At 55.4% G+C, this 23,822-nt stretch overlaps 2 protein-coding genes across 10 annotated transcripts; one reads left to right on the forward strand and one right to left on the reverse strand.

Annotated features, from left to right (window-relative positions):
* Positions 1 to 401: 401 nt before the first annotated feature.
* CENPBD1 (Putative CENPB DNA-binding domain-containing protein 1) lies at positions 402 to 3,322 on the forward strand. Its single transcript, XM_004318590.4, has one exon. It carries the CDS (start codon positions 402 to 404, stop codon positions 2,031 to 2,033), a length of 1,632 nt encoding a protein of 543 aa, XP_004318638.1. The 3' UTR covers positions 2,034 to 3,322.
* Positions 3,323 to 5,743: 2,421 nt separating this feature from the next.
* Positions 5,744 to 21,699, reverse strand: DEF8 (differentially expressed in FDCP 8 homolog). Of its 9 annotated transcripts, none has more exons than XM_004318588.4 (13): positions 21,579 to 21,679; positions 17,837 to 17,893; positions 16,290 to 16,423; positions 15,554 to 15,651; positions 14,055 to 14,204; positions 12,985 to 13,126; positions 11,600 to 11,764; positions 10,928 to 11,055; positions 10,669 to 10,782; positions 9,725 to 9,805; positions 9,007 to 9,096; positions 8,795 to 8,904; positions 5,744 to 7,681 (listed from the first exon to the last, which is right to left on the reverse strand). In XM_004318588.4, the coding sequence occupies exons 2-13, from the start codon at positions 17,887 to 17,889 to the stop codon at positions 7,579 to 7,581; spliced, it is 1,368 nt and encodes a 455-aa protein (XP_004318636.2). In that variant the 5' UTR covers positions 17,890 to 17,893; positions 21,579 to 21,679; the 3' UTR covers positions 5,744 to 7,578. The 9 variants fall into 9 exon arrangements, with proteins under 9 accessions (XP_004318636.2, XP_019779256.1, XP_019779257.1 ...); XM_019923697.3 differs by having other exon boundaries at positions 9,007 to 9,147; XM_019923698.3 differs by lacking the exon at positions 17,837 to 17,893 and having other exon boundaries at positions 9,007 to 9,147; positions 21,579 to 21,699.
* Between the last annotated feature and the right edge of the window lie 2,123 nt (positions 21,700 to 23,822).

The following is a 23,822-nucleotide window of genomic DNA, read 5'->3' on the forward strand; positions in this document are numbered from 1 at the left end:
GCCAGGCCCAGCCCGGGGGCTCCTGGTGGTCCCGGCGCCGCGCTGGGAACCGGTTCCGGGAGGAAGCACAGCACTGGGGCTGCGTGTGCTGTGCAGCCTACTGCCGCTCACCGAGTTGTTTCTGCGTCACGGAAACCCACGCGTGCTGTCCAGGGAAGTGGACGGTCTGATCGACGCCAGAGGGCCACGCTGGGCGCCCTGGAGCCCAGAATGAACCGGCCTGAAACTGGGCAGTGTCGTGGGCCGGCCTGTGCTGACCCTTCCACGTCCCCCGGGACGGCAGCCTGCGCCTCCTCGAAGCCCCACTTTCTCTTCCCCAAGTTGTGCAAGGGGGCATAGAATAACCACAGGCTTTCTCGCACCTGGGACTGCTGTTCTTTTAGTACATTCCGGAGGCAAAGATGCCTGGGAAAAGGCCCCGAAATGCGACGGCCATCCCGAGTGCCAAAAGGGAACGGAAAGCAATTACCCTCGACGTGAAATTAGAAGTGTTAAGACGGTTTGAAGTGGGTGAAAAGCTCAGCCAGGTCGCAAAGGCCTTAGGCCTTGCTGTCTCTACAGTGGCGACAATCCGAGATAACAAAGAAAAAATCAAAGCGAGTTCACAAATAGCTACTCCGTTGAGAGCCTCCCGTTTGACTCGCCACCGAAGTGCAGTCATGGAGACGATGGAGCGGTTGTTGCATGTGTGGCTTGAAGACCAGAGCCAGCGAAACGTGCCCCTGAGCGTTACCATTATTCAGGAGAAGGCTAAGAGTTTGTTTGATGACCTACAGCGTGAGCAAGGGGAGAGCTCTCAAACAGCAAAGTTCAGTGCAAGTAAAGGGTGGTTTGTGAGATTCAAGGAACGCCACTGTTTGCCCCACTTCAAGATGAGCAGCGCGGCTCCTGGTAAGGAGGATGTATATCCAGAAATCCTGAAAAGCATCATCCAAGAAGGTGAGTACACCCCCCAGCAAGTGTTTAATGTAGATGAGACAGGGCTTTATTGGAAAAGAATGCCTGAAAGAACGTTTATTTCGGTAGAAGAGAAAGCTGAGCCCGGGTTTAAATCATCCAAAGATCGCTTGATGCTGCTGCTTGGCGGCAATGCAGCTGGGGACTTTAAGTTGAAGCCCTTATTGGTGTACCACTCAGAAAACCCCAGGGCTCTGGAGGGGTACTCCAAGCCCAATTTGCCTGTGATTTGGCGTTCCAATAAAAAGGCCTGGGCAACCAGGAGCATCTTTCATGAGTGGTTCACATACTTTTTTTGCCCTGCCATTGAAAAATACTGTGCCCAAAATAATCTCACCAACAAAGCACTGCTCATCTTAGACAATGCACCATGCCACCCAGTAAATTTGAGCGATCTGTCTGATAATGTAAGAGTGGAATATCTTCATGACAATACGGCTGACTCCATCCAGCCCATGGGTCAAGGTGTGGCCTCTACCTTCAAAGCTCATTACCTGAGAAGGACTTTTGAGCACATCCTAGAAGCAACAGATGGGGACGATACAGCTGAGATCAGGGAGTTTTGGAGAAAGTACAGCATCATGGATGCCGTGGACAACATTGCAATAGCTTGGGAGGAGCTCAGGCCAGCAACAATGAACAGTGTGTGGAAGAAGATTTGGCCCGAGTGTGTTCAGTTCCAGAGTGTTTCCCAAACAGACAACATTGCCCAGGTTCAACAAAATATTGTGACCCTTGCCAAGAGTGTGGCCCTCGGAGAGGTGGGAGAAGCTGACGTGGACCAGCTGCTGCAGTCCCACGAGGAGGGTCTCTCAAATGAGGAGCTGGTGCAGCTGGAGCAGGAACCGGCAGGAGAGGAGGAGGAGGGTGAAGAGGCTGCACCTGCCCTGCGCCAACTAACCACACGGGAGCTGTCAGCAGCCTTCTCACATTTCGAGGCTGGCTTGCAGGTCCTTACCAGTAACAGCCCTGATGATGCGTGGAACCTGAAAGTTTCGAGAGCAATCAACGATGCAATAAGCTGCTATAGGGACCTGTACAGTGAGAAGGAGTGGCGCTCAAAGCAGCTCTCCTAGGCGACTCGGTGTGTGACCAGACGCGACGGGGTGACCTCCTGGGCGAGGCCCAGCCAAGCCTCTGCTTTCAGGTGTTTAACATCCCTGGAAACCCTGCTTCTGGTATTTTCATTTTGACACGTAAGAGCATCAATTTTGGCATTAAAATTTTACCTAAATATGTGCTTTAAGAAGATTGAATGAAAGAAAATCCAGGAAAAGTTATTTAAAACAAACTACAAGGAGACTATCCCCGGTAGACATTAGAGCACACTATAAAACCTGATTGAATCAGGGAGGTGTGCAGACCTGTAGAATACAATAGAAGGTCCAGAAATAGATACAGATAGGCTTTTTTTTTTAATAGTGCAGGACAGCTGGTTAAAATTTGGCAAAAGATAGTTAATTCATAACTCACAGCATACACAAGAATAAACAAACAGATGAGGGATCTAAATGGAAAAACTGAAACCTTGGAAGTACTACAAAACACACGGATGAATGTCTTTGACTTGGGTGTTGGGAAGATTTTCTAGGACTCAAAATCTAGAGGAAATTTAAGATTAATCAGTTTAACCATATGAAAAGGTAACAAAACTTTTCTATGAGGATAAAATACAAGGTCAAAGGCAGATGACACACTGGAAGAAAATTTCTTACAGATAATGGGCTAATACCTCTCATAAGTGAAAGACTGTTAAAGATTGAGAATACCAAAAATCCAATAGAAGAGTGGGCAAAACATAGAATTCATAAATAAGTAAACTAGATCCAGAAACATAAGCTTGACCTCAAGAGAAATGCAAATGAAAGCTATACAGATACCATTTCTCATCATTCAGATCGGCAATGATCAAAAAGTGTGACTGCACATTCTCTTGGTGTGGCTGTGGCGTCACTGGCACCCTCATTCATTGCTGGTGAGAGTGCAGGTTTGCACATCCCTTACCGAGGGGCATTGAACACTAGTGACAAATATATTTCTTTTGATTTAGCAATCCCACTTTTAGGATTATACCCTAAAGATACACTGACAACAAAAGACAATGTATGTGCACGGATTATTTGTTGCAGCCTTGTTTGTAACTGCAAGAGCTACGGAACAGCCTGAAGAGTCTCGAGTGAAATAGTCACATGTAAAATGGCACCTCCACACGGTGGAATGTAAGACAGTTGTAAATGATGATAGCTACCATGATAGTAGAATAAGGAAGAACTCAGCTGATGTGGAGTGGTTTCCAGGATATATTATCAATTGAAAAAAAGCAACGCTCAAGAGTAGAGTGTGCTACCTTTTGTGGAAGAAAGAAGGGAAGATAAAATACACACGTATCTTACTCCTGTACGAAAAGAAACACAGGAAGGAGAAACCGGAGACTAAAGAGATTGGTTATGGGGGTGGGGGGGAAATGTAACTTTTGTACCTTTTGGGAAGTTCTGATTGGGGAACCATGTTAACATATTGCACAAACAAAAGTAAACAAGGGTAGGGAAATAAAACAGTGGAGTATATGAACGGAACTGTGTTGCGCATGAATGGCGTATCCACAACGAAGGGGGAGAAACACCCAAGTAAATTTTAAACACCTTATTTTGACTATATGCCCTCAGACTAGAGACAAAAAAGAATCTAAACAAATATTAAACCCTTGTTAGTAGCCTTGTTTTTCACCAGCATAGGTGAGCAATGCCGAAGGTGCTTTGTGTGTACTCTAGGATTGAGCAAATAAGTATATTATGGTTAATGGAGCCGGGTGTCTCACTGTCAAGCAAGGGAATTGCAAATATGAAAAAGGGAAAGAATGACTCTTGTGTTGTTTTGAAATTGGAAGTATCAGCGTAAACTCATGGTTTTTAATATGTTTATAGACCAATAAGGAAATGGACATGCAGTACTATTTCCTACCCCAGCCATGAGCGTAACCAACAACCACATCTTGTTTCCTGAGTGCCATGCTCCACCAGAAGGTTCTGGGGCTCCTCAGAAACATGACTGGTTCCAGGGCTGGGACTGGGGAAATTACAGAATAAGCCTGGAATACCTTGCTACGCTGGAAAGGAAGCAAATGCCTAAAGAATGCCAGGAACATGTCAAAAGGACACAGGAGACAGGGGGACCAAAGCATCTCCAGGAGTAGGACAGGTGACACACTACAGACACAGCATCGCTTCTGTGAAAATCCCACCAAAAGTGCAAAGCCCAAATTCAATCAGAAGAACCCACACTGAAGGAAAGTCTTCAGAATAATTAGCCTGTGCTTTTCCTTTTTTTTTTTAATTAATTTATTTGGCCGCGTTGGGTCTTCGTCGCTGCACGTGGGCTTTCTCTAGTTGTGGTGAGCGGGGGCTCCTCTTCCTTGCGGCACGCGGGCTTCTCATTGCGGTGGCTTCTCTTGTTGCAGAGCAGGGGCTCTAGGCACACAGGCTTCAGTTGTTGTGCTGCCACAGTAGCAGCAGTTGTGGCTCGCAGGCTCAGTACTTGTGGCTCGCGGGCTCTAGAGCACATGCTCAGTAGTTGTGGCGCATGGGCTTCGTTGCTCCGCAGCATGTGGGAGCTTCCCGGACCAGGGCTCAAACCCATGTCCCCTGCATTGGCAGGCAGATTCTTAACCACTGCGCCACCAGGGACGTCCCTAGCCTGTGCTTTTCAATGTCAGTGTCATGAACCCTTCCAGATTAGAAGCTAAAACGACATGGCAACTGAATGGCAAAATCTGAATACGGTTTGTTGTAGGTTTTATGGTCCCAAATCAATGTCAACTTCCTGATGTTATGACCGCACTGCAGCCGTGGAAGGCAACGTCCTTGTTTGGGAGTAACACACGAGTTACTTAGAGGCAAAGGGGCAACTTAACTGCCACATGGTTCACAAGAGTGTGGAGAAAGGATGAAGCAAATGGGGCAAGATGTTAACATTTATGGAATCCAGGAGATGGGTACCTGGGAGTGTTTCTGCAACACTTCTGTAAACCTAAATTTGTCAAAATTAAAAGGTTAAAAGGAAGTACTCTTTCATACCTGAAGGGGGTGGGTGGAGGCTGTGTCTTGTGATGCCCACGTGCAGCCTTACCTGTTTGAAGCTGGGGGTGCCAGCACCAGGCCCACGGACCCCTCACACGCCTTTCCCCCACCCTCTGCCTGTGCCCCCATCGAGCTCTCAGGTCTCCTCGGCCGTAGGGCTGCTGTCTACCAGCCTGTCTGGATGTAGCTGGATAAAGGCACCTTCTCAAGCACATTCCTGATGTTTTCTTTGAGATCCTGGTCAAAACCAGGGCTCATATCTCTAGAGCAATGTACATACACAGAGGTTTGAATGTAATTTGGGAGGGCGTGCAGGGTTCTCCTGAAGTCCAAGGGCCCTGTCAGAGGGTCCAGCTTGTGAAGACGCAAGAGGCTCCCAGGAGCTAGACCTGGGGCCTGCACTACTTACAGTGCGTTAACGAGACAGTCTTTCCACCGGGAGGGTTATGCAGAGAAGACATAGCTTCTACTCACTGAGCATTCTCCGTGTGCCAGGCTGTGCCCGGCGCTTCCTGGCACCCAAACAGCCCCACCAGGGATGTGTTTTAGTGTCTCTTAGAGGGGTCAGCACACTGAGGCCTAGGCACGATGCCCAGATTACAGACGACGCCGTTGGATGGGGAGGGCTGTGGGCTGTGGCTAAACCTGTGTTTGATTCATATGTCAAGCAAACCCTGCCCTGTCCCCAGTTCAGCACACACACCACGGTCTGGAGAACACAGATTTAGTGAGACAGGGGCTGCAGCCCATTACACAGCTCTCCTGGGAGGGCCTGCCCATGCTAACTGGTTCCTTGGTGGGTTCTTGCTACCACGAGCTGGACTCAGAAAGACCCACACATGATTCTGTTTAAAGAATTTGTCATCCAGAAGGGGGAGATGGGGCAGAGGTAATGGGGGTAGTTTAAAAAAAAAAAAAAAAAAAGAGCCAACTTTGCCCAACAAATGGCAGCTACTAACGTTTCTTATGGACACAGTGATAGTAACTGGAATAGTGTGCTGATGACACGGTAAATTCGGGGACAGCCAATATCCTTATGACAGAAATGCGATGCTGCGGTGAGACGTGTGCAGATCTGGGGTGTAGGAAGAGGGCATTTAGCCTTTAACCCCCGCTCAACCCCGAGAAGAAAGGGGTCCCGATGGGGGCCAGCCTCCCACTGTGCTCAGCACAGAAGGAGGGGATCGCCTAAAGCCACCGGACAGGGCTTCCCTGGGGTGCAGAGGGGTGAGGAGGGGGTGGCGCTGTCTTTACCCACCGCCCACGTCGGCCCACCAGCTAACTAGGCTGGCCTTTCCTTTCTGCTGGCCGAGCCTCTGCTCGGGCTTCCCAAAGGTGATGGACGCCCCGGTGGCTGTACCCCCTGCCCACCGCCCACCTGTGTGTCAATAGTCAGCACACTCCAGGGCGGGGAGGAGGGCAGAACCGCGCAGCCGTGTCCTGAGACGTCCTCCTCCCACGGGCCTTCCCCTGGACGGCAGGGTCTCCCAAGGGTCCCCGCAAACGCAGCTCCCCCACTGGATAGCTGGGGGTCAGTCCTGCATCCCGGGCTTCCTCTGCTGGAGCAAAGATTTCTGGCGCCTGACCTCAGGCCCCCAAACAGAAGGCCCCTGGTCGGAGTCTCCGAGGTCTCTGCAGGCAGGCACCGTGGTGGCAGGACGCAGCTCCTCGGCACACTGGGTCCCAGGCCTACTGTCACCAGCCCTCTCACCTAACCCTGACCTCCCCCAGGGGCACAGTCCCTGCTCCACACCTGGAAGCAGGGCAGCCTCTCTGGGTGGGACCCCCAGCCCCCCAGCTTGGAACACCAGGGTAAGCTGGGCTGGGCCAAGGCAGGAGCAGCGGCCAGTCCACCCAGCGGTGACAGCTAGGTGGCCCCTTCCTTCCACGTTGTGTAGAAAAAGCCAGTAACCCTTGGACTGGCCCGCCAGAGGAGGACCCAGAGAGAGAACCCTGGTGGGAGGCAGGGGCAGGGCCCTTGGGAGATAGTTATGAACAGCCCCAGCCAGGGACAACCAGAGGTCCCCAGAGAGACAAGGGGCTGGGGGAGGGAGCCTCCACGTAGAACCCAAACCATCCACCGCAGATAAAACTCAGGCCAAGGCTGAGTGTGTGCAGCTGGCATCCTCAGTCTTGTCGGCCACTCCCCGGAAGCCCTCCAGGATTTCCAGGGTGGCCCAGGCCCAGCAGCCTTGGTCCCAAGGGCGTGGGGGGCTCTTGGCCAAGGGGAGATGAGAAGAGTCCCTCCCCCACTCCCCTCCCCTTAAAGCTCTGCAGTTCGGGGAGGGGGTGCACATCCTGGCCCACACAGCAGCCGGAAAACAGCCAGGCGTGGCTGCCCCAAGTTCCGGTAAGCGCTAGGGGGTGATGGTCCTTGTGATGCCCCACGAGGCCAGTCATCCCCCAGAGCTTACCATCGTCCCCGAGGTGCTGGGGAGAGGTCCAGGGGCTGTAGCCTAGGGTCTCCAGAGCACAAGAAACACCTTGACTTCGGCAACAACTGGCAGGGCGGGCCCCAGACAGGCCCACGAGGGGTTCCGTTGCTCTAGGCGTCCACGTCTGGACCAGGCTCCTGGAAGAGTGACTGCTTCCGCAAGGTAAGGCGGGCACACCTAGGGCACGTGGTGGAATTGTCGTAGTAGCAGTCCCTGGGGGCAGGGAGACAGGGTCAGCCCGGGAAGGGGCATGGCTCCCTGCATGTAGACATCTACCACCGACTCTTCACAAGCTCCTTAAGTCAGGTCCCAGTATCCCCCCAGATGGACGGGGAAACCGAAGCAGAGTTTCTCCCAAAGGGTCAGTGCAGAGGGCTGCACCCAGGCGTGCCTGCCAGGCCTGCTGTCCTGTCCCTGTGTGCGGGCCCTTCCTAACGGCTCCACACCTATTACCTGTGGCCCTGTGACAGGGAGGGTTCCGCTCAGAGCTCAGTGACCCCCGACCTGTCCCCACTGCCGTGCAGAGCCTCCACTCAGGGCTCTGCGGAGGTGCACACGGTCCCCACGGCAGTTTAAATGTTTGAAGGGGGCGTAGCGGTATTTGACAGGACAGACACCATGCAAACTGCTAGCTCGAGGGAGCTCACGGTTTTAACAACAGCTCCTGCTATAGTCACTGCAACCGCAATCCCAGCTCTGCAGACCTATGAGGTCGGCGGTGGCTCTGAGGAACTCCAAGTGCCAGGAAAAACCAGTGTGGACTGAAACAGGGGTGGCGGGGTCCCACCTGAGCCCAGTGTGAGAAGCTGTGTGGGCCCAGCAGGCGCGCGCCTATTGGTAACTGTGCTTAACGAATTCACACATCTTTCTTCCGATTTCTGTGTATCATTCTTCCAAACATCCACAAGTCTTTAGGACATAAATGCTTAAGTTGTTTGAACCTAAGTACTTAATACACAGAAATGTTAGGTATTTCTTGTGGCCTAGGGAACGTTTGAAAAAAAATCCCAAGAGCTAAGAAGTTTAGGAAGCCCTGGCCTCAGCTAAACCTCAGTCCCGGTGGAGGAGGGAAGCCAGCCGGATACGTGCGCACTCGCGGGGTCTGGGCTGCGCACCCCTCCCCAGCCCACGGGGGCTTCTTCCCAGCGGAACTCAGCTGAGTCTCACCATCGGGGTCTAAGTCCACATCTCAGGATCAAGGCAAAGAGATCTGAAACCCGGCGGCGAAGATCAAGCCCCAGTGTCTCCCTCCCTCCCTCTCCCCGTGTCTATCGGAGGGGGTGGGGGTCAGCGTAGGGGTCGGGGGTCAGGGTCTCAAGCACCGACCTGTGGAAGACGGCGGAGCAGTCGGCGCACACCGACGTGTGACTGTCGAAGGGGAAGAGCACGTCACCCTCTCTGCAGAGCTCACACACAAAGCCCTTGGCCTGGCACCGCTGGCGGCGAGGCGGGATGGTCAGTGCCCGCTCCCAGGGTGGGGGGCACGTCCACCAGAGCCCCCCTCCCGCCCTCCCCACCTGGCCCGCGGGGGGGCCCACCTCGCAGTCCAGTTTGATGTGCTTGGCGAACAGCGTGTGGGTGTCCGCCAGCGAGCAGCCCAGGCGGCCCGTGCGCGCGTCCAGCAGGTCCTGCACGGAGTACATCTCGTCGCTCTCCACGAAGTGCTGCCGGTGCTGGAGCTGCGGGCCCAGCCAGCGTGACCCCGGTGGCGGGCCAGCGCCCTCGCGCTGCCCACCCCCCCGGCTCGCCTGCAGCTGGGCCCCCTTCCCCACTGTATCTCATCCGCACACCTCGCCACCCCCCCGCCACGCTGCTTCCTACTTTTCTTTTCTGCCCAACCCGAAGGGCACTGCTCTGCTCCCTGCCCCCCAGGACCCAGACACTGTCTGCCTGCAGCAGGCACCCAGTGAGTATTTGTAGAACAAATAAACAGATGAGCCTTGAAAAGTGTTTCGTGGTCAGCCCTTCCTGGGCTGGCCCGTGCCTGGTCCACTCCATGGAGACTCCCATGAAGGCTGCAGGATGAGACCCGCTCCTCTGAGCGCCCCTCACGGGGATGGAATCACAGCAGGTTTTTGTGGGTACAATGCCTGTTTGTTTACGGCAGACCTAGTGTTCCCGGGGACAGTGTGGAGACCTTCTGCTAACAGCACAACACACGCAAGGCATCAAGCCATCCCCCCACGGCCCTGGTCTGTTCCCCCCCACCCTCCCCGACAGATCCCCTCCCCCCACCCCCGGGGCAGGCGGGCTGACCTGCAGGAGCAGGCGTGCCGCCATGGCCTCCCTGCAGGTGATGAAATACGGCTTCATGAGCAAGATATCCTGGCGCAGCTTCTGTGGACGAGAGGGGCCGGTGGGCATCCCTGGTGGGGGCATGGGCTGTGCCTGGTGTGTCTGTGGGGGAGGGGCTGGCCCTGCTCTGGCTCTGTAGGAAGTCATGTCACCTTACGCTCTGGGTCAGTAGGGGACAGGAGGTACCTTCCCGTTCCCCAGCACAGCCCCGGATCTGAGCGCTCCAGCCAAGCTCAAGTTCAAGCCACAGCTTCTCGGCCAGGCAGGACCCTGAGGTTCCTTCGTCCGCAGTCTCTCCCCCGAGCCCAGCTCCACACGTGCACACACACCTCGAGCGCATCTGAGCTTGCCTCCATTGATGGAGACTGACCAGTCTAACCCCTCCTCAGCCCGGGATCTCGGCAGCTCAGCCTGCCGTGCCTCAGCCCGCTCCCCTTCAAGCCCCACCCCTCTCAGCACTAGCCTGAGGCACCCTCACCTGCCCGTGCCCCACCCCGGCCTCCTGCTGAATGGCAAAGAGAGTGGCCCCCACCACTCTCAGGTGCGTCCAGCACCTGAGCACACAGACGTGGTTAAGTGGAGAATACACACTGGGACGCGAAGACTAGTGCAAGAAAGAGAAACAGTGCAGCGTGTCTCCATAATGTACACCGATAGGTTGGGTTAGATAAACCGCATCACTGAAATGAACTTCACCTGCTGCTTATTTTTCTAATGTGGCTACCAGAAAAATTCAGATTGCCTCTGATCCTTGTGTTGTGTTTCATATTGTGGCTGGACAGTTGCTTTAGCGACTTTAACTTAAAGGACAGGGGCGGGGCCCAGCTAAGCAGGCGGCATCTCTCCGATCCACCACACCCCGGGGGGGCAGGGTCGCCCCACGCCCGCCCCCTCCCCAGCCTCACCCGGATCTCCACCAGCTCCTCCACATAGTTGAACAGCAGAGGGTTGATCTCCCGGAGCCGGAGCACGGGCCTCGACACCATCAGCGCCAGGTAGCGCATGCTGCCGCGGGACACCTGCGGGGGGGGGGGGGGGGGGGGGGGAGAACACTTCCGGCGCCACGCCCCCAGGCCACGCCCCCTCCCCACCCAATCCCCAGCCAGCGGGGGCTGTACCCCAGGGCCGTGCCCCTCGCTCCACCTCGCTGCGCTCCCCACCCACCTTGCGCGGCTCGAAGTCCCAGTTGTGCACCACACGCGCTGGGATGACGGCCAGGTCGTTCCAGTGGCAGCGGCTGCAGTAGTACTGGCCGGTGTAGTCGCACTGCCGGGCCTCGCTGGGCACACCCCCTGTGGAGAGGGAAAGCATTACAAAGCCTGGGAGACCTGCGAGGTCCCTCCCCCAGCTGCGCCCACGCGGGGCCAAGGGTTCCACCTTCCACACCCGACTCATCGTCTTCTAGGCCACCCTGCTTCCCTGTTTCTCACCAGTAAAATGGGACAATAGTAGGACTGCCGCCAGGCGACTGCCAGAGGCAGTATGTTTCTGGGAAGAAGGCCCGATACACAGCCTGTGAGCGACTGCTGCGGGATTTCCCCATCGAGGTGGGTTTTCTGTGACAATGGGGCCACACATGGGAGGCTGAGTGCAGCCCAACCCCGCAGGGACTCCTAGGGGACACACGTGGCAACCTCACTCTGCCCGGGTGGGAAGTGAAAAGGCACCCAGAGCAGCCCCTTGTCGCTCCCCCAGGAAAGGAGCAGGACTCGTGCCCCGGAGTCACGCTACCCTTAGCCATCGCACGCACCCAAGTTTCTCATACAGCTGTCGGCAGGGCTCCTGGCCCAGGCAGCTCCCCTCCGCCCTGTGCCCTGCTCTCCCGGGGGTTCTCACGCAGAGAGATGGGTGCCCGGCACTCAGCACAGCGGTAATCCTGGCTGTCCAGCCCTGCCTCGGGGCAGATGTTCAGCTCATACTCGGCCTGGTGGCTGACTTTGGACCGCACGCAGGGCTTGGAGATGAGGTTCAAACACTTGCTGTGACAGCGGTAATAACACCCTGGTTGGGGGCCCGACAACGTGCCTCTTAGAAGGGTGGTCACCCTGCGGCCCAGGCTGCCCTTCAGCTGCCGGGACCCCCAGGGGCCTGTACTCCGATTCCCAGACCAACGCAAGAGCCTCTCCAGGCACCACTGCAGGTTCCCAAATGTCAAAGGTCCCTTCAGTCCCCACCCAAGTCTTGCCCTGAAGGTACGTGCAGACCTTTCCCCCCAACCCCATACTCAAAGGGCCAGGGGCCTACCTGCCATTCCCATCTGGGTGCCTAAAGGGCTCAAACCCAAGCTGTCTGAGTGGAATCCAGCTCTTCCTTACCAATCCCACCCCAGTCTTCCCAGCTCAGGTTTCAGTGCCTCCATCTTTCCACCTACTGAGACGTCATCCCAGTCCTTCAGCTAGGGCTGCACTTGGCCCCTTCTCATCCGAATGCCCCACCCTGGTCACAGTCCATCACTTTCCCTCCTTCAGGCCATGCTCAGCTCAGCAGCCGGAGTTAAAACCTAAGTATGTCCTGCACTCACCCGTGGCCCCAGTGCACTTACGCAAAAGGCTCTAGCCACCTCTGAGCCCACCTCTACCATGCCTCCTCCCTGACACAGTGCTTCAGCCACACTGCTCTCTGCTCCTCCTCAAAGACACTGGACACACACTGACCACAGGGCCTTTGCACAGACAGCTCCCCTGAAGAAATGTTCCTTCCTAGATATACTCCTGGTTTGCCCCCAACCTCCAAGTTTTCTATTAAATGTCACATGATGCCTTTTCATTTCACCCTAACGTAGCACCCATCCCCCTCCCCAACACATACTAGTCCCTTCCCTTATTCTTTTTCACTATATGTCTAACATACCATTTCATTTATTTATTTGATTTTTCATCCAGAACAGCACCTCCAATGGAATTTTCTGCAATGATGGAAACGTCCTGTCTGCACTGTCCAATGGGTGGCCACCAGCCTCATGTGGCTATTGTGTACTTGGAATGTGCATGGTACCACTGAGCAACTAGTTATTACCTTAATTAACTGAAATTCGAATAGCCACGCATGGCTAGTGGATGTGAGCCTGGTGAAGGCAGGTATTTGGGTCTTTCATCCCTTGCTCTACCTCCCATCCTCCCCACGCTGCAGGGCTCAGCAAATACCGAAAACACAGCACAGAATTCCCCCTCCCCTGGGGCCTGGAGTGCCAGGCCAGAAGGAGCAGTCTGGTCTCGGCCCACCTGTGCAGGTGTACCAGGTCTGAATGAGCCCCCAGATGACGGTGTGACACTTGTCACAGGTTTGCTTCACACTCTTGCTCTTCTCCTTGTAGAATCGGTGCTCGAGAAGGACTCGGATGTTGGGCTCATCCTCACTGGGGTCCTGGGGAGGGGGCCAGGGAGGGGTCACAGGTGAGCCAGGCAGCAGCTCTTTTCCCGTCACACGAGCCCCTTGACTGCGTCTCCCAGGTAACCACGTGTAGCAGAGGTTGTGAAATTTACCCCAGTGCCACAGCCCTTCCCTTACAATAGAACACAGTGATTGGTCAGGCCGGGACCACCCAGATTACAGACTACCTTTGTACCTAGGTGGCACGTGAGCAGGGGTGAAAGGGCCTTCGCTGCCCTTCCCACACTGTTTTTGCTGGCTGGGTGCAGACCCAGAGGCAGTGGGGGGCTGTCGTGGACTTGCCAGGGACTGGCAGAGCACCGAAAAAGGAGGACCTGAGGTCTCCGATACCAACAGCTGCCGGATGGGCCCTGGGCCACCTACAACATTTCCACATGAGTAAAACTACACAACCAATTCCTTTAAGCCACTGTATTTGGGGGTGTCTTAGCTCGTGCCATAGCCTTACCTATATTCTAAAGAACACTCCACTTTCTATATTCCCAGGGACTCAGGAACCAGTGCAGGGATGCGGTGGGGCCCCAGTCAAACAGGGCACAGACTCAAGGACTACATGATGGACCCCTGTGGTGTTTGGCTTCCAGGATCCATGAGCCCTTCTGTTGTCACCTTCGGCAAACCACCCCCTGCTCTGGGTCACGTGGTTCAAGGTGGGATTAACTGACCCACTTGCTCCAGTGGGTGGACACATGACCCAGGACTGTGATTACCATCAGACTAGTAGAGACACAGGCTGCACCTGGGGTGACGGCCCATCTCTCTCCCGCCTGCCTGGGTAGCTTCAGCCAGTCGGGTGTGGAGGGTGGAACCTCAGCCGCGCTGCCCCAGAGGCGGCCCGGCCTCCGGACGTGCGTGCCCCAGCCCAGCTCCAGCTGCCTGGAGGGGGGCGGCCGGCACCCACCTTCAGCTCCTGGAGCTTCAGCCGGAGGTGGATGAGCCTGACCACGGCGTCCTTCTGCTTCTCCGAGTGCTCCGGCAGCTCCAGGATCACCTGCTTGCACTCCTGGATGGCCTGCCGCAGCTGCTGGATGTCAGAGGCCAGGAACAGGCCCTGCTCGGGTGGAGGCGGGAGGTGGCGGGTTTGGGGACAGTGACGGTCAGATGCCCCCTGCGTGCTCTCCTTTTTGGCCAGGCCCAGCCTCATAGGCAGTTGGGCCCAGAGAAGACCTCCCTGGTCCTGCTCACCCAGGTGGCCCAGGTGGCCGAGGACCTGCTCAAGGCCCGGGAACCCGGGCAGCAGAGGCAGGAGCCGCACCACACCACCTGCCCCTCTCTGGACCTGTCCACCCACGGGCCTCTGGAGACCTAATTCAGGATGTTTTTCGAAACACAACTTCCCTCTTTTAGAAATCCAATCGCTTTTCTGGCTATGCTATTTCGCTTACTTCTACAGAACTTCCTCTTGGAGGAAAGCCGGGAAATGACACTCGTCTGTCGACAAGGAGAGGAAGTGGCCTCTGGTTCGGTCACCAAGCTCACAGACACCCCGGGCACCCACCCGCCCCTGGCCCCAGCACCTCACAGGTGGACCGGGGGCGGGGCCCAACAAAGCCCCTAGACTCAGGGGCAGGGAGACAGGCCGGGGCTCAGAGCTGGGGCTGATCCTGCCCCAGGAAAGCAGTGTCACTGCCCTCAGGAGCCGTGCTCCTCCCCGCAGTACACTGAGCCTCCGGGCAAAGAGGAGGGGACACCTCTCTTGGAAACCAGTGTGTGGCCCATAGGAGGGGCTCAGAAATGTTCTAATAAAGATGCAAAGCACATAAATGAAATAGGTATCTGCAGCAGCAAAGCGCAAAGCTTAGAGGCCACATGAACAACAAAAATGAACAGCAGACGAGAACTGGGGTCTCCAGGTGAATTTTTTAAGAATCATATTTGAATGTTACTATAACGTTTCTCTCAAAAGTTGGAGATAGTTTGCATAAAACGGGAAGATTTTCAAACTTTAAAAAAAATTATTATAGCCCTTTTATTAGAAAACAAACAAACAAAAGAAACAGCAAGATTTCCATGGAACAAAATGTAGCACAGACAAGAGTGGCCCTGCCTAGCTGAGTGGGCAGCGGGTGTGGGCAGGGGGCTTCCCCTCTCCCGTCCTCTCCCTCACCCTACAGCATGACTATAGGATTCCCTGGGACCCCAGGTGGAATTAACTCTCACATTTGCTTCACAGGACCCCGGGAGGGGAGGGAACGGCGCTCAGAACAGCAGCCCAGGCTCCCAACCCCAGGTCCAGCCCATCCCCACAGGACCGCAAACACGTTTTGGGGGTGGGAGCCAGGTGTCACGTGGGCCTCAGATTCCAGGCCCAGGAGCCCCTGCTGAGGTGGACATGGCCGGCTCCTCGCGCTTTGGGGGCTCACCTTGTCCCCCTCCCCGCCCGCAGACCCTGAACCTTACCACAGGGCGGGCGAAGTGGTCCTCGGACAGGCCTAGGTCCATCACGCGCTCAGGACAGCGGAACTCTGGCTCTCCCGGGGGCAGCTCGGGCAGGGCCTCTGGGAAGGGCGGCAGAGAGACGAGTCAGCCTGCCACCCCAGGAGGAAGCCGTGGAGCCCATGGGAGGCGAGGGAAGCAGGGCCCTGCCCTGGCATCGGCCCTGTTTGCACTTGCAAAGGAAACCGAATCCTTGTGCAGACGGGAGAGTGCCGTGCAAAAACAGTAAATACTACAGAAACATGCCGATTTCTAAGGCCCACGCCTCGTGAGTACATCTGCGGGCTCGAGAAGGGCCGCCGGAGCACTACACACCAGAACACGTGAAACCCCGTGTGGACACCGGCCACCTCTGCACACACACACCCCCGGGGCCCCCGGCACCCCGTTGGCTCCATCCACAGTCTCGGGGCTCACATCCTGCTGACCTCTCACCCTCCAGATCTTGGCGCTGAGTTCACGCCCCAAGCGTTCTCCAAGTGAGCACGTGCTGTGCGCTGGGCCCTGGGACACAGCAGTGACAAGACAGGCACACATCCCTGCCCTGGGGAGTGTTCATTCCCCAGGGGATGCAACAGGTGGAAAGCGGGTTGTGCTGCAGAGAAGAGGGGGGTCCCCGCGTGTCCACGGGAGGAACCCTGTAGAGGGGGGGCCGGTGTGACGGGGTCAGACCACCCGCACAGCAGCCCCCAGCACCCACCTTCAGAAGCGACCTGCAGGGCCTCCTTGCCAGGCCCCTGTTCATGCTGCCAGGGCCCGAGCTGCTTGTTGAAAGGATTGAGGTGGACCTGCCGGAACCGGGCGAGCTTCTCGTCATATTCCATAGCACCCCACCTGTGGGCGGGCGGGCCGGGCGGGGCAGAGGTGGGCGTCCGGCTCCCGGGCTCGCTGCGGTCCCCTCCCCTTTCTGAGTGCCTGGAGCTTTGGAGGGGAGGCCTGGCCCCTCTCCCTTCCCCAGCAGGGTCCGGGCCAAACATCCCCACACCACAGCCACCCCCTTCAGACCCTCCCCAAACCAGCCGAGCCCCCTCACCCCGGCGCCCACTGCTGGAGCCCCCTCACAAAGAGCAGCGATGTCCGAGCCGCTGATGGCGCAGGCAGGGCCAGAAGGGCGTGCCCAGTCAGACCTCCAGCACGGGCCCCTTTGATCCCGCCTGCCTCACTTGCCCTGGTAGAGCCACGCCCTCCCTGTCCACCGAGGCGCCAAAGCTGTGCGGCTCCCAGGATCACACCTGCCGGGACTCAGTTCCTCCCTTCTGGCCCTGGACCCAAGGTGCTCCTTTCCAGTCAGAGCATGCAGAACCCGCCCTCCCCGCCCCCCCCCCCCCCCCCCCACCCAGCAGAAGGGTCAGTGCTGATGCCAGGGCTCAGGCCTGCTCTGCCACCTGCAGTGTGGCCTTGGCAGGACCCACCTCCCGGTGCCCCAAGGGGAGGGCCCACGAACGCTGTGTAGTCACCGTGTGACCCAGGCTGGCGCTGCACTGATGCCCCATGTGGCCAGAGCCCACGCCCAGCCCCACACCTCGGGACCCAAGGGAACAGGCAGGAAGTGCCTGGTCCACAGCCTGGCACTGCTCTCCCCTGCGCAGAGCTCAGCAAGCCGCGAACACGCGGGGCTGGTGCTCCTGAGACAGAGGAAGGGACTTCGGTGGGGTTTGCCTCCCAGGGCCCCCCACTTAACTAGCGGGTCCACATCCCTTAGCCTCTCTCTGCTTCAGGGCCAAATGAGTTCACAGAAGGTTGGACAGATGTTTGTTAAAACTTTGTAGTAAGGGCATGGATGTTGGTTATGCTCTCCTTATACCTGGTTACCGTCTGAAATAATTTGTTATTATACAAGGCAATCCTCTGACTCCTATCTGCCCTCCACCCCATGAAAGGAGAACTGAGCCAGAGTGCATGGCCCAGGGCCACCCCACCCTGCCCACTGCTGCCCTGCACCTGGGCAGGGACTCTCACACAGCCCCGGGACCTCGCCTGCCTCTCTGGTCTCTGTGGTGGGATGTGGGGAAGTTCCAGCCTGGTAGAACGTGGCACCCATTGACTAGCTGCCCCTAGGTCAAAACAGGGCAGGACACAGACGCCATGGGCCCAAGTCACAGTCTCCCTTATGACCTGATGTCTCTGGGCAGCTCACACAGGGTGGTCACCACCCAAGATGGCAAGCTTGGGCCACAGTGCCCTAGGAAGCCCCCAGAGCAGGGGAGACCCAGTTGTCACAAACAAGTGAGATCCACATTCACTAACCCCTTCTTCCGGAGTGATGAGGAAGCCCTGAGCTGCTCACCGCCAGGCTTCATTCACCTGAGACAGAAAGAAACTTCTGTTTAAACTACTGTTACTGGGAGGAGTTCTGTCTCTTGCAGCCAACACAGATCCTGACTGATCACCCTAACAGCCCTGTGGTCAGCAGACAAATTGGCCCTATTCAAATCCCAGCTGTCAGCTCCAGCTGTGTGACCTTGGGCAAATGCCTGAGGCTTTCTATGCCTTTGAGTTCTCATGTTTCAAGTGGGGATGATAACAGTACCCACTGTGTAGAGTTAAAGATTAAATTAGTCAATACAAAGTTCTGACTACCTTGGCCAGAAATAAACACCAGCTGCAACTTATCGTTATCGCTGTTACTATTAAGAATCAGACAGGCCTGATGTAATGCTGCCTTCCGCAGCGAAGAGCATTTTCTTGCCCATAAATAAGGGAGCATGCCGGCCTCCTGGGGCGGGGTGGGAGGGGGGTGAGGATTAAGCACTTGTGCGTGACAGTTAAGCCTGTAACCCGCAGTCGCTGCAGAGCAAACTGTGACATCACTTGCTGATCAGCCCACCCCCAAGAGACTGGAGGATCAGGAGCCACCCCCGGGGTCTCGCCCCAGAAACCTCCCAGCGTTTTCAAAGATGGCCAGAGGCGGGCTTCCCTGGTGGCGCAGTGGTTGGGAGTCCGCCTGCCGATGCGGGGGGCGCGGGTTCATGCCCCGGTCTGGGGGGATCACGCGTGCCGCGGAGCGGCTGGGCCCATGAGCCACGGCCTCTGGGCCTGCGCGTCCGGAGCCTGTGCTCCGCAAAGGGAGAGGTCACGCCGGTGGGAGGCCCGCGTACCACACACACACAAAAAAAAGATACATGCATCCCTATGTTCACAGCGGCACTATGCACGGTAGCCAACACACGGAAACAACCTAAATGCCCACTGACAGACGAATGGATAAAGAAGATGTGGTACATATATGTAATGGAATATTACTCAGCCATAAAAAGGAGTGAAATTGGGTCATTTGTAGAGATGTGGATGGACCTAGAGTCTGTCATACAGAGCGAAGTAAGCCAGAAAGAGAAAAACAAATATCGTATATTAACGCATGTATGTGGAATCTAGAAAAATGGCACAGATGAACCTAGTTGCAGGGCAGGAATAGAGATGCAGACATACAGAATGGATGTGTGGACACGGGGAGGAGAAGGGAATGGTAGGATGAATTGGGAGATTAGGTTTGACATAAACACACTACCGTGTGTAAAACAGATAGCTAGTGGGAACCTGCAGTACAGCACAGGGAGCTCAGTTCGGTGCTCTGTGATGACCTAGATGGGTGGGATGCGGGGGGGAGGTGGAACGGAGGTCCGAGAGGGAGGGGATATAGGTATACATATAGCTGATTCACATCATTGTACAGCAGAAACTAGCACAACATTGTAAAGCAATTTTACTCCAATTAAAAAGTCTGAAAGTGGAGACTCCCTCCCTCAGGAGGTATTTCCTGTACTCCCTTCACCTCACCTCTCTGGTTTCTGGCATCCCACCCAACCCCACCCTTTCTCTCTTTACCTGTGCGGCCTGGATGCTGTGGCTCAACCAGTGTATAACCCTGTCCTGTCCCCAGGGAACTGCAAAAGTATTTTTTTTCACCCATCTATTGGACCACAGGGTGATAGTTTACTGTTTTAGACTCAAACGGAATTTGTCCAGTGAGGCCTGAGCATGGGAAACATACAGCACTTAACAAGAGGATGTGATGACATGGGTGTGTGTTGTAAACACTGCTGTGTCTTTATTAATGTACTTTAATTTCCTACTTCGTCCTTTATTTCTTAAAGAGTGTATGTGAGAAATGAAATCAGTAAGAACTGGAAATGAAGAAATCACTTTTAAATCTCAAAAAAAAAAGAATGAAATAATGCCATTTGTAGCAACATGGATGGACCTAGAGATTATCATACTAAGTGAAATAAGTCAGAAAGAGAAAGACAAATACCATATGATATCACTTATATGTGGAATCTAAAATATGACACAAATGAACTTATCTATGAAACAGAAACAGACTCACATAGAGAACAGACTTGTGGTTGCCAAGGGGGAAGGAGTAGGGGGTTGGATCGGGCGTTTGGGGTTAGCAGATGCAAACTATTATATATAGAATGGATAAACAACAAGGTCCTACTGTACAGCACAGGGAACTAGATTCCACATCCTGTAATAAACCATAATGGAAAAGAATATGAAGAAGAATATATCTATCTATATCTATATATTTAACTGAATCACCTTGCTGTACACCAGAAACTAAAAGAACGTTGTAAACCAACTGTACTTCAATTTAAAAAATAAATAAATAAAAAGCACAGGTTCTCAGGCCCTACCTAGAAAAATAAATCAATAAAATAAAATATGGCCGGAGGAGCTCAAAGGCAGGAACACCTCCACTCTTCCCAGCAGCCCTCCTTGGGCTACAGGCTCTCCTGGAAAAAGCATCTCTCATTAACCCCCTTATGGGCAGTGCCAGTCTCAAGCCTGGCAGAGAGGCTGCAGGTGAGTGAATGAGTGGGGTCACCTGACTTCTCTCAGCCCCAGTTTCTCTCCGGCCAAGCTGGAGAATCGTATTTGCGGGTGTGGGAGGGGAGCTGCCGAGGGCAGACAGATGATGTCCCGACACAGGGGCCTGGCAGATGTAGTGCGCGGCAGCTGACTTTGAGGAAAGTGACAGCAACCCTCACCTCCCCACCAGGTTCACCCCCCAGAGAGCTCTGCACCCGGAATTCAGGCTTGGCCTCAGAGAGGAGCACGCAGGAAGGTGGGCACTGAGAGGCATGCAGGAAACCCGCTACTGCACTGTCTACCCTCCTCCAGAGACCTCCTCTCACGGGGGCTGCGGACTCCACGTCTTTGCAATGAAAGGAAAGCTCAGAACAAAGCCCAAGACGTCTCAGGGCCCCGAGGAACATGGGGCTGAAGCTCAGATGTGCCCGAAACAGCCTCTCCTGTTCTCGGGGAGGCACGGCCACCAAGAGGACCTGTTATCACCCCGGCTGCCACCAGAGGCCGCTGGACTTCTCCCCGGAGGGGGCAGGGCCGAAGGTACGTCCTAACTGCTCACACCTGGAAGGAGGCCTGCCAGGACCCCGCAGGGGCACAGTTACTGTCCCTTGAAGGACTGCCTGCGGCAGAAGCTTAGCGGCAGCCACCCCGGCGTCTGGGAGACGCCGCCCCCAAACGGGCCTCCCCCACCTTCACCCACAACAACAACAACAACAGACACTCTGGGGACCCTCGCTAACTGGCTCCGCACAGGGGCAGGTCTCCTCCACCACGCCCGCCCGTTTCATAGATGAGGAAACTGAGGCTCAGAGTGGTCCAGCCCCAGCGCAGGGCGGCACAGCCACGGCCACCCCTCGGGCCTCACGGATCCTACAGACAGAGTGTCGACAGCCGGAAGCAGTGACGGTGTCATCTGCCGGGGGACGCCTTCCCCGCTGAACCCTGCTCGGGTGGGTGGCGCGGCTGAGGTCTCCAAACCCCTCTGGCCCCAGGTGAGGACCCGCGGGTCTGAATCCTGCTCTGCGCCCGGGCCGGGGCCTCGGGCGGGTCCCTCGCCCCCTGCGCCGCGGGGTCCGCGTCGGGAGAGGGGGCTCTCCGAGCTCCGGGCCGCGGCGGCCCGAGCGTCCCCGTCTCCTCCACCCAGACCCCCGCCCGCGCCCGCTCCGCCGCTCACCTGACCGCCGCAGCCCTCGCTACATTGTGTGCGGCCGGCCGGCCTCGTTACATCGTATCCACCGCCGCCCTCGATACGCTGTATCCGCCCCGCCCGCTGCTGCCTCCTGCGGCCCGGAGGCTCACAGCACAGGCGGAGTCTGCGCGTCCCGCCCCCGGCCCGGAGGCCTCCACCTCCCGCTCCAGGAAATGGGCGACACTTCATCCCAGCTCTTCAAGGTGGTGTGAAATAAAATTCATGTTTTATGGCAAGACAAGAAAATTTTAAACATAAAAATTTTCTCTGCCCTTTGGCCTGCTCTCGGCCCGCTGTGCATCTGTATCTGCATTTATGCATCGATCAAACCTCCCCATCGGCAGAAACGCCTGCCCAACCACAGAGAGCAGCATTCTCTTGGCATCCATGACAGCTGCTTAAAAGATAGGGTTCCGGGATTTCCGTGGTGGTCCAGTGGGTAAGACTCTGCGCTCCCAGTGCAGGGGGCTCCCGTTCCATCCGTGGTCAGGGAACTAGATCCCACATGCCTCAACTAAGAGTCCTCATGCCACAACAAAGACCCGGCACAGCCTAAATAAATAAATAAATATTTTAAAATCTTTTTTTTTTTAAAGATGTTGGGGGTAGGAGTTTATTAATTAATTAATTAATTTTTGCTGTGTTGGGTCTTCGTTTCTGTGCAAGGGCTCATCTCTAGTTGTGGCAAGCGGGGACCACTCTTCATCGCAGTGTGTGGGCCTCTCACTATCGCGGCCTCTCTTGTTGCGGAGCACAGGCTCCAGACGCGCGGGCTCAGTAGTTGTGGCTCACTGGCCCAGTTGCTCCGCGGCATGTGGGATCCTCCCAAACCAGGGATCAAACCTGTGTACCCTGCATTGGCAGGCAGATTCTCAACCGCTGCGCCACCAGGGACGCCCTAAAATCTATTTTTAAAAAAAGATAAGGTTCCTTCCTGATCTTGTAAGGGGCCAGGATGAGCTTAGATCTAGATTGTTTAAACTGTCAATAATATGTCATTTGATGTCCAGCCCTCTGTCTCAAAAAACCTGTGTCACTGTGACTTGACTTCTAATGGCAAAACAGTCCTTGGAGCTTTACTGAGATGGTGTTCCTGGGTTATCATCCTCAAATTTGGCTCGAATAAAATTTTCCATTTCTTCCTTAGATCAACTGATTGATTTTTCGTCGACAATGGTATAGGCAGGGGACGGCGTTGCCTAGATTTTCCGTAATCACAAAAGTCCTGGTTTAAGTAGAAACCAAACACTCTTTTAAACGTTGGTATTTAATTTTCTTTTTTTTTTTTTTTTGGTAATTTATTTATTTTTGGCTGCGTTGGGTCTTCGTTGCTGCGCGCGGTCTTTTCTCTAGTTGCAACGAGCGGGGGCTACTCTTCGTTGCAGTGCACGGGCTTCTCATTGCGGTGGCTTCTCTTTCTGTGGAGCACGGGCTCTAGGCGTGCGGGCTTCAGTAGTTGTGGCACGTGGGCTCAGTAGTTGTGGCTCGCGGGCTCTAGAGCACAGGCTCAGTAGTTGCGGCACATGGGCTTAGTTGCTCCATGGCATGTAGGATCTTCCCAGACCAGGGCTCGATCCCATGTCCCCTGCATTGGCAGGTGGATTCTTAACCACTGCGCCACCAGGGAAGTCCCCTAATTTTCTTTGAAACCCCAGTGGTTGAGGGGGAAAAAAGGAAGAGGGAATCACTGCAAGCAGCAGATGGTTGTACTTCCTTCCACCCATGTTCACAACTGGTGAGGGAGGGAAGCACTGCAATTCTACCCCATTTCACAGAGGATGAAACTGAGGCACAGTGAGACTAGGGGCTGCTCAGTGGAGATGGGGGCGGGAGCTGGAGAAGTCTGTGTCTGTGGGAACCAGTATAATTGCTGCTCTCCAGGGGCGCCTGCTGGGTTTCTCTCCATGACTCGTGTCACTGCCTGATGTCCTCTGTCTTGTACATTTTCACTTGATTTTTGTCTCCACCCCACCTCCACCCCCTGCCCCGCACCAGACACTAAATAAAGGCTGTAGACAAGGGTTTTTTTTTTTTTTTTTTTTTTTGCTTTCTTCACTCTTTGGGGCCTAGAACAGTACCTAGACACGTAGGTACTTACTTACAGGGACTGAGGAAGGGCCAGTCCTGAGTGAGACTGGCCCTGAGAGGAAGAATGTTCCACCTGGCAAGGGGCCCACTCCCCCTGGGACAGAGCGGGGAGAAGACAGACACGGCCCCAGAACTCAAGGA

This window comes from Tursiops truncatus, chromosome 19, assembly GCF_011762595.2.
Source record: "Tursiops truncatus isolate mTurTru1 chromosome 19, mTurTru1.mat.Y, whole genome shotgun sequence".
NCBI classification, from domain to species: domain Eukaryota; kingdom Metazoa; phylum Chordata; class Mammalia; order Artiodactyla; family Delphinidae; genus Tursiops; species Tursiops truncatus.